A 12,695-nucleotide genomic window follows, 5' to 3' on the forward strand; every position below is an offset into this window, starting at 1 on the left:
CCGTGCTCGTGCTCTCCGCTGACGTCACAATAGCGCTGGCCGCGGTCCCTGCCCGGTCCCAGCCGATCGCGGCTGGTTTGAGCTGGTGCGTCGCCATGGCGACGCCGGCTGCCCTATAAATAGAAGCGCCGCGGCCGTGGCGAAGCTTTGTCAGCCGCGGCGCCCGCTCCGCCCGCAGTCCCGCGCGGCCGCTCCGCCGCTCCCCTCCGGCGGCAGGGCGCCTCCCGGCCCGCTCCGCAGCGCTCGGCTCCGAGGAGGCGGGGGCCAGGGCACCCGGAGGGCTCCGACGGCAGCTGCCCGAGGTGAGGAGCGGGGAGCGGGGCGGAAGCCGGCCGGCGCGGAGCCACGTGTCTGCGGGGCCGCTGCCAACGGGCCGGGCGGGAAGCCGGCCGCCGCCGGCGGGCGCGGGGCCTCTCTCCGCCTCCTTCCTCCCGGGGAATCCCCGGCTCGGGGCCGCGTTGGCGGCGTGGCGCCGGCAGGTGCGTGGCGGGCCCTGCGGGGGGCGGGCGGCAGCGCCGGGTCGGCGTGTGCGCGGAACGTGGGGGGATCGGCCGTGCCGGGCGCTGCAGGAGCGAACGTTGTGGGTGGAGGTCGGGAGCCGCGTTTGGCTTCGTTAGAGCTTAGTCTGCGTCGAAGCTCCAGTTCGTCGCGTAAGTGAGAAACGGTCGAGTAACGCGAAGTGGTCCCCGGTAGCAGCAGCTGGGGGGACGTGCGGTTGTCGGAGGTGAGAGGTTTGAAGTCGCTTCTCGGAGCTTAACGCCTGAAGCTTAAGGCGTGCGTGGGATGGACGGCCCGAGGGATCGCTAACTGAAAGCAAGGCTGTAAAGGGTAACGTGCTTTTGTAAGCGGCGAGCAGCGGTGCAGCTGAAGGTTACCGGGTAATTTAAAGCCGAGAAAGCCTTGGCTCTCATCTGCGTGACTCGATAAACTGGGAAAGTGCTGAGGGAAGGCCCGGGGCTGGATGGGGTTACATGAAACCCAATCTTCCCTGTGACTCACTGGCAGCCTTGTGGCCCTGAGGTCTTTAAAAAGCAGCGACACAGATAGATGTGCTTCAGCAGGCTGCCTTTCTGTGTGTGGCTCCACGCTTAGAGTGAGCTGTGTAACTTGCCCTGCGCTCGGGTTTTGGGTGGCAGAGGAATGTCCTTTTGCCTTCTCGTTCTGGTTCTCAGGGGCTCCTTGTTCTGATTCTACTTGGCTCCTTGTTAGCTTTGGAGAGCTGTTGCAGACTTGTGTGAAATCTGGTTATAAAGTGTTAATTGGAATTACTCACAAGACTCAATTTATGCCCACGGGCTGCAATCAGAAACTGCTGCGCTGGTTTGTATCTCCATTCTTGACAGGTCAGGTTTTCTTCTCGTGTAGCTTGAAGGCTGTGCATAGAGCAGGGAAGTCCAAACCACTGATAGAGCCAGATATTCTGTTTCCTTTGAATTAGTGAGAGTTGTTACTGCTCAGAGGTAAGCAGTGTGTTCTGATTATGTCAAAAATAACTTGGAAACTTTCTCCCAGGAGCTGCTGAGTTACTGTAGTGCTTAAGAAAAGTGGTAATTACATTGAAACCAGTACTAGCCATAACATTAACAGTAACTGGTGTGGAAGCAAAGGAAAAGATGAGGGAAACTTCATGGAGTTAAATAGTATCTGCTATTACTAGTTTTGATAGATTCTGTGCATCATTCACTTGCTGAACAGAGGGTAGCTTGCCTTCAATCTGACATGGCTGCTTTATAGAGAGTCTTGTTGGTTCTGATTAAACCTAATGTGTCACCCGTTTAATTAAGGTTGTCAGCAACCACTATAGGAATCATAGCTATTTATTCTACGACCACCGTGTAATGACTGCATGGATTTGAAACAGTGAATGTGAGCTGTATGACTTCAAATGAAATAACATTTGTCTGTGGGCTGTTTATTTTTTTTGTATCAACAGCTTACACTCCAGTCCTTCCACCTAAACTTGGAATGTCAGGAATCATGGGTAGCTTCAGCAAAGAAGAACTTGAATTCACCTTCCTTGATGAGGGCTTTACTGCCAAGGATATCCTTGACCAAAAAATAAATGAAGTGTCATCTTCTGTAAGTATGAGAAGAAAATGACTGCATTTGGTGACACTGCAGGTTTATAAACTAGGGGAAGAAGTTGCCTCTGTGGATTTTCTGCAAGGCAACTCCCTCCTCAAGTGCTGACCAAACTTATTCTGTTATCTGTGGCTTGCAACTTCAATATGTGTGTTTGCTCTAGGATGATAAGGATGCCTTCTATGTTGCTGACCTCGGGGACATAGTAAAGAAGCACTTGCGGTGGCATAAAGCCCTTCCTCGAGTAACCCCCTTCTACGCCGTCAAATGTAACGACAGTGAAGCTGTAGTGAAGACTCTTGCTGCCGTTGGTGCGGGATTTGATTGTGCCAGTAAGGTAAGACCTCGTCTGTGTTCTGATCTGTGGTGCTGGCACATGCTCAGCTGTGAAGTGTTTGTGTACAATTAAGCATAAGCACGCACTGTCACTTTTGTTCTCATTAATTTGATATATCCTTACTGTAACCTGTTCTCTCTAGATGGAAATACAGCTGGTTCAGAGCGTTGGGGTACCTCCTGAGCGAATAATATATGCAAATCCCTGCAAACAACTGTCTCAAATCAAACATGCTGCTAGCAGCGGTGTACAGATGATGACATTTGATAGTGAAGTAGAACTAATGAAAATTGCAAGGGCCCATCCAAAAGCCAAGTAAGTTATCCTAGCTGTTTCATAATTCCTGCTCGAGTTCTCAAGTTACTGAAACACTTGCTGTTAGTTGCAACTTGTTTTTTTTTTTAAGATATGATGTGAAATTATGAGATAATAAGCCAACTTCAGCCACTGAAATCTAAGCCTGTGTACTGGCACGTTAGGAGGAGGCAGACAGGAAAGCTTGTATGTTTAAGGTTGATCTCATTTTAAAATCTTACCTTCCTGATGATGTCTTATTCTAAAACTTGGTTTCTTCCCTATTTCCAGGTTAGTGCTGCGTATCACAACTGATGACTCCAAAGCAGTTTGTCGTCTCAGTGTTAAATTTGGAGCTACTCTCAAGACAAGCAGGCTGCTTCTGGAGCGTGCAAAAGAGCTGGACCTTGTCATTGTTGGAGTTAGGTGCGTTCCATTTCAAAATGCAGCCACGTGGAATAAGATTTAAGTGATGTAGCTGACGACAGATAAGCATTTGTGTATTGTGACTTATGTTTTATGTGAACTTACTGACTTACCAAAGACCAGCTAATATTTTGTTTCTCTTTCTAGCTTCCATGTTGGAAGTGGATGTACAGACCCAGAGACATTTGTTCAGGCTATTTCCGATGCCCGCTGTGTGTTTGATATGGGAGTAAGTACAGTTCTGTTTAACTCGGAACTCCTGTTTAACTGTTGTGGCAAAACTGAATCAATTATAGAACTGTTACAGGGTTAGAAGTTGAAGCTGCTCATTTCATGGTAGTGTTTCTGAGGTCTTGGTGGCTTGCTATAGCAGTTCTTCAATAAAATTAGCAGCTCAAACTGAGATGACTATTAAAAGACCCCTGTGAATTAGCCCTGTTCTCAAATCTTAATAGAATGACTTACTGATTTATTTCTTTGTTTATAGCTAAAATGATAAACCAAAGGCTTTTCTTAACACTATTGCACTTGATTTCACTTCAGGCTGAACTTGGCTTCAGTATGTATCTGCTTGATATTGGTGGTGGCTTCCCCGGCTCTGAAGACGTCAAGCTTAAATTTGAAGAGGTATAGCTTTGCTAAGAAGTTCTGGATTGTGGTGTCTTTCTGAATGCTGGACTGTATTAAAACCTAGCTCTTCTGTTGGTATAAAGGCACGCTCATAACAGAACGTCTGGTCAGAAATGGAGTTGAGAAGAAAAGAGGAGCCTGTATTTGGAAAATTAGATTATCTTGCAAGATAGAGCTAAATGAATGCATAAGTATGTGGAGATGCTGAACTTGTATAGCAGGTTTTAATTGCAGACTTGATTCTGACTGGCATAAACTTCTTCCAGTTGATTGTCTACTTCAGGTGTTGTGAATTGATGCTGCTCCCACATGAGATAAGAAAACCCTGAACACCTATACGATCTGAGTGGCTTTGAGCACCAGATCAGTAAGTGATCTGGTTTATAACTAGTGTTAGGAGTGTATGGGTTTTTGTTTGATCAGTTTTCCAGTCTGCTTTCATAGAAATACCTACTTTCAGAAGAAAAGGTGGCTTACTGTTAAGGGGACTTAGTAGGGCAGTGTTGTCAGAACACTTGCCAGTCTAAAGTGATGCTACATGGTGTTATGTGTTTACACAAGGAGGCATCAAGTAAGTCCCGCAGAGTGAATTATCTGCTTGTAATGTGGCCTAATGTTGCCTCACTTGTTATACCTGTTAATGAAAGCTGACTTTTCCTAGTGTTGTGCTGGCTTTGTATGAAATATCAAGTGCAAATGATGCTGCAAGTGGGCTCCGTGGCATGAGGCAGTCATGCAGTGGTTGGAGGCAGCTTTATCACTGATAATTTGGCAGCTGTGAAGGCAACAGTTTCCAAGATCATAGAATCATAGAATCACAAGGTTGGAAACGACCTATAAGATCATCCAGTCCAACCATCTCCTCATCACCACTGCCACCACAAGCTACTAAACCATATCTCACAGCTCCTCATCCAGACGCCTCTTGAACGCTGCCAGGGATGATGACAAAGATTTCTGTAGTCTTAAAATCCTGTGAGATGACTTCTCTGGGATGCAGAAAACTGGAGGATGTTGCATTATTATTAGAATGAGAAACAGACCAGGAATTGAAGAGTGTTGACACATGAGGCGCTAATGCTGGTTTAATGAGGCTAGGAAGGGTGACTTCGCTGAGACTTAAGTGACCAAACAGCTCACGTTTAAGTTTTTAAGCTGCTTTTGTCTTCCACAAATATAATAAAGCAAAGGCAGATGATACAGTAAACCACTTCTGTATTCTAATCTGTGTGTTTGAATAGTACATTACTGTGAGCATGGGAGTCATCCCTGACTAAAAAGAGTATCTGGGTAGCTGCTGAAGTAGTAATATTTGCAATTGGTGTTACTTCCTAGATCACAAGTGTAATCAACCCAGCACTGGATAAGTACTTTCCTCTGGATTCTGAAGTAACTATTATTGCAGAGCCAGGAAGATACTATGTTGCATCAGCCTTCACGCTGGCAGTCAATATCATTGCAAAAAAAATTGTAATAAAGGAGCAAACAGGTTCTGATGGTATGTAAATCTGGACTTGGTCTTCCCTCTAGCCTAACTGGACATTTCTTTTCAAGCACTCTCTTACTGGTGTCTCTGCTTCTTCCAGATGAAGATGATGTGAATGACAAAACACTCATGTATTACGTGAATGATGGTGTCTATGGATCGTTCAATTGCATCTTGTATGATCATGCACATGTTAAACCAGTTCTGCAAAAGGTACATTTCACAAGTATTGCACATTGGTAGTTTGGCTGTAGACAAATCCCTCAGAATCACAAAACAGCTGGGTTGGGAGGGATTTCAAGGATCATGAAGCTCCAACCCCTCTGCTACATGCAGGGCCACCAACCTCCCCATTTAATACCAGACCAGGCTGCCCAGGGCCCCATCCAACCTGGCCTTGAACACCTCCAGGGATGGGGCATCCACAGCCTCTCTGGGCAGCCTGTTCCAGCACCTCACCACTCTCTCTGTAAAGAACTTTACCTGACATCCAACCTAAATCTCCCCTCCCTCAACTTAAAACCATTTCCCCTTGTCCTGCAGTTATCAACCCTTTCAAAGAGTTGATTCCCCTCCTGTTTGTAGGTTCCCTTTAGGTATTGATAGGCTGCAATGAGGTCACCCCGCAGCCTTCTTTTCTCCAGGCTGAACAAGCCCAGCTCTCTCAGCCTGTCTTCATAGGGGAGCTGCCCTTCTCATAGCAGTCTCTTGTGTTCACTGTTCCCTCTGCATAGCCAGAATCTGATGTTAAGACAGGAGGCGTGCAGTGGAACTTAATTCAGAGCCAAGGGTGCAGAAGGACCTGCAACCGGTTCTTCCTCCTCCTAGAGAAGAGGCAGAGTGCTGTGCATACATCAGTCATGACATTACTTCTGGAAGCTGTTTCAGTTGTCAGACTAATTAGACTCTTCTCCATAGCGGCCTAAACCAGATGACAGCTGCTACTCCTGCAGCATATGGGGACCAACGTGTGATGGCCTGGATCGTATCGTTGAGCGCTGTAACATGCCAGAGTTGCAAGTTGGTGACTGGATCCTGTTTGAAAACATGGGTGCCTATACTGTTGCTGCAGCTTCTACTTTCAATGGATTCCAGAGGCCAACAATACATTATGTGATGTCACGACCAGCATGGTTAGTAACTTAAATATGGTAATAACTTGATCCGCCAAGTGCTCTCATTAGAGAAACTGGTGAAAAGCCTCTCAGTTGTGACTGTGCTGTATCAAACAGTGCCATGGCTGAGCTGCTGCATTGTCTGGAAAAACATTTTAATGTGAAAAGCGACATCTGTGGTAGTCTTTGCATGTTTTTAGAAAATCATAACACTACCAATCAATTTTTTGCTCTGGTGTATTTGTCTCTAGAAGCACTTTTAAAGAGAGAATGCTACAAGTCCATTCACTAACCTGGGTTTCTAGCTTGTCTTTCAGTCTTGCACAACACAGGGTAGTTACAGATTCTTTACAGTTAGCTTCTCTGGCCAGTGATCAGAGACAAATCAATCACCGTTTTGATATTATGCTATCTTGTAAATGGAAAGCCTAGTGAGAATGAATCCTGACTGTAAGGGACAGGAATATGGAGGAACAGTTCTTAACTGTGCAGCTTCACAGTATGTTCTGTTTGAGAGCTGTTTGTGGGCGTAAATTGAGCTCTGGACTGTTGCTTACTGCAGTCTGTTGGATCTCCACAGGAAACCCTAAAATAGAGGAGGAAAGCAAGGTCACTTAAGTACCAGAATACTGCAAAACTGCATCTTCAAACAATAGTTAAAAGTAATCTGGATGTTTTTATCTGCAAAGCAGGTTAATGGACTTAAACAAAAACCCACTTTTATAGAAGAGGAAGTCCTTATCTCTACTGAAGTTTGCCTATTAAAATGGTAGAAAGTATTTGGGCAGCAGTATTAGCATGTTTGGCTATGATCAGGTGGTTCTGAGATTTACTGTAAACTCTTAAATCTGGGAGAGTTCTAGCTGTAAAAGAGGCTTCCTTCATTCTCTTATTAGCCTTGCCTTCCTATAAACAAAGTTTGCACTGTTGTTTGGCTTTTCCCTCCCCCACCTTTAGTGACACCTGCAGTCAAGTGAAGCATTGCTGTGTCATCTAAAGCCTTAGGCTTCCCATTAGACTTCAGACTTGTCTGAAACTTAAAGTGACTCTGTGGAATTGTTAACTTCTTCATTATAGACTTCAGTTAAGATAGTAATATTTGAGCTGAGCCATACTGTCCAAGGCTACAGTTCTTTTCACCCCTTCTTAGAGTTTTTTTTGTTGTTTTTTTTTTTTTTTTTTTGGCAAGAAAATTCTACTAGCATATGCTAACCCTTATCTGAGGGAGACATAATTAGTGAGGTTGTGCTGCATGTCTTTTCAGCACAGACAAAAGCTTTTGTGATATGTGCTCTACATGCTTAAGTGTACAGCTGTATTTATAGCTCTAGCTGCAGAATGTGTAGGGGATGGTCTATGTCTGAGTGCGTATCATGTGGGCAACTATGCAGTAACACAACTTTTCTTTGCATGCAGTGTAAGATAAGCAGTCAAAAACTATTAGCTGAAGTTCTTCTGTACTGAGCTTGTTTTGGTACAGTGTCTGAGGATGAAGGGAGTTGTGGTTCTCCTTTGCCAACTCCCTTACATTCCTGCTGTTAACCTCACTTGAAATTCAAGGCATCTGAGAATGTGATGCTGTGGGAAAGGAAGAATGAATTTCATTCTGGAATGACCTCTAAGTCATGAATCCTGTATGGTGCATGGTATAAAAATGTAGGTGCTGATATCTGTATCTGCAGATATAGAGATCCTACTTGGAAACAGTAAAACAGCTTAGTACTGGCACTTACACTGAAGACTGCAGATGACATGTGCAGACTCTATTGTGCTTTGCTATTTTGTTCTGGTAATAACGTCTGGATTATAAACCATCAATTTCATGTTCTGGTAGCTACATAGTAGTAACTAAACTATTTCATCTGTCTGTTCCAGGATGTTGTAGTGAAATACTCTTTTGACTGTTGCTGTTTTTCTTTCTAGGCAACTAATGCAACAGATAAAGGAGCAGGAGTTCCTAGCTGAAGTGGAGGAGCAGGATGTTGCTAGTCTGCCCCTCTCCTGTGCCTGTGAAAGTGGAATTGAGTATCCAGCAACTTGTGCTTCAGCTAGTATTAATGTATAAATAATAAATACTTAGAAACTAACTGCAAGTTTAGTCATTGAATTTAGGGCATTTGGGGGACCATTAACTTAATTCTTGCTAGAATTTTTAAGTGTTTTTTAAAAGTTTAGGTTTGGCATAAACGCAACAAAAAATGACTAGGAGATGGGTCACATTTATCTGTGTTCCTATGGAAACTATTTGAATATTGTTTTATATGGATTTTTATTCACTTTTCATGTATGCTACTAAAGTCTGACCCTCACCTGTCAAACAAGTATTTGTAGCTTGTGTACGGCAGAATGGGCTAAGCTTAGTGTTCTGTGACCTACCTGTTTTAAAATAAAAGTATATTGAAATAACTGGTCCTGTGCTGGTTGATCTGTAGCAAATTCACCTCTCCTGGAGAGCTGTTACAAACTACATGAGCCATTTCTTCAACCCTTACCATTAAGCAACTTGTCAGGGCTTGTGACTAGAAAAAGTTCTGACAACTGTAGTAGTGAAGTTCCATGGGGGTTGCGTGTGTTTCTACATGGCTAACATTGCACTGTGTAAGCCAAATGTGCAAGTTTTATACTAGTCTACAATTCCTGTAAGCTTCTGACTAAGCATATCTGCTTATTAATGAAGATGTAGCACAGGTTCTGTGGCTGCATTTGACAAGTTGCTTGTTACAGAAGGTACGTATGGAAGGGTTAAAGTAAGTAAGGAGAAAAGAGGCTGAAACTTATGTGGGGCTGACTATAGAGCAAGGCAGTACCTGACCCATGTCAAATGGCTGAGTGATTCTATGTCTCATCTATCATAGAAGCATAGAATGGGTTGAAAAGGACCACAGCCTAGTTCGTTTAGTTCCAGATAATCTAGTTTCAACCCCACTGCTGTGTGCAGGGTCACCAACCAGCAGACCAGGCTGCCCAGAGCCACATCCAGCCTGGCCCTGAATGCCTCCAGGGATGGGGCATCCACAACCTCCTTGGGCAATCTACTCCAGTGCGTCACCACTCTTTATGTGAAAAACTTCCTCCCAATATCTAACCTGAACCTCCCCATCTCAGTTTAAAACCATTCCCCCTTGTCCTATCGCTGCCCATCCTCACAAACGGCCGTTCCCCCTCCTGTTTATATGCTCCCTTCAAGTACTGGAAGGCCACAATGAGGTCTCCCCAGAGCCTTCTCTTCTCCAAGCTGAACAAGCCCAGTTCCCTCAACCTTTCCCCATAGGAGAGGTGCTCCAGCCCTCTGATCGTCTTAGTGGCCCTCCTCTGGACCCCTTACAAGATCTCCACATCCTTCTTGCATTGGGGGCCCCAGGCCTGGATGCAGAACTGCAGATGAGACACGGCCTATTATGCATGTGATACCATTACACCTTTTACTTAACCTTATGGAAATATTGAACTAAAGTTTTTAGAGTAAATGTAATAACTAAGTAAACCATAGGAGCTAACACAAGGAATGCTTACTGGGGTAAATCATTCCAACCTCCAGCTGACCTGGTGCTCGTTTATTGCCACTTGGGCCGAAATAGCAAAGTTTTTCTAACGTGCTACAGGTCCCAGCTCTGTTCAGTTTGCCTGACCGTCTTGAGCTGCAGGCATACCTTAGTAAGCCTCTGTACCATGGAGGGAAAGAAGTAAGTTGATCTTCCAAATTAGCTTAAATTTAAGAGGTCATCCAAGGGCTTGCACTGCTGCTAAAGCAGCTACGTAAAACAATGTTTAATCTTCACCCTCTGCTTTTAGTGGAGCCTCAGCTCTCCCACAGCTGAATGAGCTGGATAAATAGAGGCAATGATTCCACATTCCTCATTCTCCTGAAGCAGCAAGTGCTTATTTTTAGTTACTTCATTCCTAGCTTCAAACTTGTGACTGAAATAGTGCTTGCATTTATTCTCCTGTATGCAGTAACTGTCTGTTGGCTGCTGGACCACCTTGCTGCAAACTGCAGTAACGTGCACACAGTGAGTGATAGCTTACATCTCATGTCAAACTCCTTGCAGTCAAACTAGGGGGTTGCTTATAGCTTCTACGGATTAATAGGAACTTGATGATTCTTAATATGAAAGCAAAAGTAACAAACATAAAGCAAAACTTTGTAGTGCAACAATTTCACAACTAAATGCTGCTCTGTGACAACTGTGTTTGACCTGTGAAGAAGAAAATTAGCAGGAATACAGAAGTACTGCTGGAAGAGCCTGCAGGTGTCTGAAGGAGACATGGGCAAGCCTGTCTGTGTGGGGATGGTTGGGCCAGAAGGGAGCACAGCTGTTGTGAGACCCTGGGTGGTTACATCTGCACAGCAACTGGTGCCAAGATCTGCTCTGCCCTGATGGGCAGCCACTGCCACCCAGCTTCCTCTGCTCCCTGCCAGGGAAGGCCATTCCCAGCAGGTAGCATCAGCACAGTAGGGTGTGGGAGCTAAGAAGGAAGCTGCCTGAGAGGAATTTGGCAGGCTGCCCTTAGTTCCTTGAGCTGCAGCTAACTCAGTTTGCTGTTTCAGCTCTTCCAGTGCCTTCTGTCTCAAAATTCCATGTGGTTCTCTCAGCTGGAGGCCAGGATCGTGGCAACGTGATGAGCATTATGATGGACTCAGAAGTGTTCCCCAGAGGAGATACAGCTGACATCAGCTCTTCTTCACCATCTTTCTTTACAGCAGGTACTTCATAGCCTCAGCTCATGCTCCGTAAGATGTGTCTGACGAGAACACCTAGCACTTTAAGGGAGCAGCCAGCCTTCCTGTACAGCTTTCGTGTGAAAACCAGTGGGGTTTGCTAGCTGATGGCTAGCACTGGTAGGAGTACCATGTAGCACAGCAATGATCTAATAAAGTAGCAAACGGTTATGGTTTATTTTGCTTTCCCTTCCCCAAGTCTTATGCCATCAAAGCTTTTGCTCAGTTTTGCCCCATTAATTGATCAAGAGAGTAGCCTGTGTTTTCCAGCTCTCTTCTAGCTCATCATGCTCTGTACAGTGCTATCACACCGTGAACACGTAGGCTTTGCTGGCACACGTGCAGACTGGTACTGCTGCTCAGATGGTCACTGCTCATTGGTGACAGTGCCTGTCTCTTGGGATCACTAAAGGAAAAAGTATATCATACCACAGCGGAATACAAAGATCTCCCCAGGATGAATCCAGAATCATTTGAGTTGGAAGGGACATTTGAAGGTTATCTAGTCAACTCCCCTGCAATGAACAAGGATGCCTACAGCTCCATCAGGTGCTCAGAACCCCCTCCTGTCTGACCTCGAATGTCCCCAGGGATGGGGCATCCACCACCTCTCCGGGCAACCTGTGTCAGTGCCTCACAACCTTTGTTGCAAAAAACTTCTTCCTTATATCCAATCTAAATCTGTTCTCTTTTAGTTTGAAGCCATTTCCCCTTGTCCTATCACAGCAGACCCTGCTAAAGCATCTGTCCCTTTCTCACAGCCCCCCTTCAGATATTGTAAGGCCACTCTCAGGTCTCTCCAGAGCCTTCTCTTCTCCAGACTGAACAGCCCCAGCTCTCTCAGCCTGTCTTTACAGGGGAGGTGTTCCATCCCTTGGATCATTTTTGTGGCCCACCTCTAGATGCACAGGTCCATGTCTTTCCTGTACTGCAGACCCCACATCTGGATGCAGTACTCCAGGTGAGGTCTCACCAGCGCAAAGCAGAGTGGCAGGATCACTTCCCTTGACCTGCTAGTCACACATCTTTTGAAGCAGTCCAGAGTACAGTTGGTTTTCTGGGCTGTGAGGGCACATTGCTGGCTCATGGCCAGCTTGCCATCCATCATTACCCCCAGGTCTTTTTTAGCAGGGCTGCTCTCAATCCTTGATAATGATGGTTGCTTTAACCCAGGTGCAAGACCTTGCATTTGGATTTGTTGAACCTCATGAGGTTCACCTGGGCCCACTGCTCAGCCTGCCTAGCTCCCTTTGGATGGCATCCCATCCCTCAGGCATGTCAGCTGCACCTCACAGCTTGGTGACATCTGCAAACTTGCTGAGGGTGCACTTGATCCCACAGTCAGTGACATTAATGAAGATGTTACAGAGAACCAGTCCCAGCACTGACCCCCATCCAGGCATATTGACCACCACTCTCTGGATGCAGTCCTGCAGCCATTTTCTCATCTATCCAACGGTCCACCCATCAAATCTACTTCTCTCCAATTTTGAGAGTAGGATATGATGTGAGGGACCATGTCAAAGGCCTTACTGAAGCTCAGATATATTACATAATTGGCTCTTTCCTTGTCCACTGGTGCAATTATGCCATCGGAAAAGGGCA

General features: G+C 45.6%; 1 protein-coding gene across 2 annotated transcripts; it reads left to right on the top strand.

The window, feature by feature from the left end:
• The first annotated feature begins 234 nt into the window (after positions 1-234).
• On the top strand, positions 235-8,776 carry ODC1 (ornithine decarboxylase 1). 2 transcript variants are annotated; one of them, XM_042825901.1, is made up of 11 exons: positions 235-302; positions 1,934-2,079; positions 2,246-2,419; positions 2,562-2,734; positions 3,005-3,139; positions 3,287-3,368; positions 3,683-3,766; positions 5,105-5,267; positions 5,356-5,468; positions 6,174-6,388; positions 8,294-8,776. In XM_042825901.1, exons 2-11 carry the CDS (start codon positions 1,966-1,968, stop codon positions 8,433-8,435), a joined length of 1,395 nt encoding a protein of 464 aa, XP_042681835.1. In that variant the 5' UTR covers positions 235-302; positions 1,934-1,965; the 3' UTR covers positions 8,436-8,776. The 2 variants fall into 2 exon arrangements, with proteins under 2 accessions (XP_042681835.1, XP_042681843.1); XM_042825909.1 differs by lacking the exon at positions 235-302 and adding an exon at positions 408-479.
• The last annotated feature ends 3,919 nt before the right edge of the window (positions 8,777-12,695 follow it).

This window comes from Centrocercus urophasianus, unplaced genomic scaffold, assembly GCF_019232065.1.
Source record: "Centrocercus urophasianus isolate 14NV4802_14NV808 unplaced genomic scaffold, USGS_Curo_1.0 seq_10, whole genome shotgun sequence".
Lineage (NCBI taxonomy): Eukaryota > Metazoa > Chordata > Aves > Galliformes > Phasianidae > Centrocercus > Centrocercus urophasianus.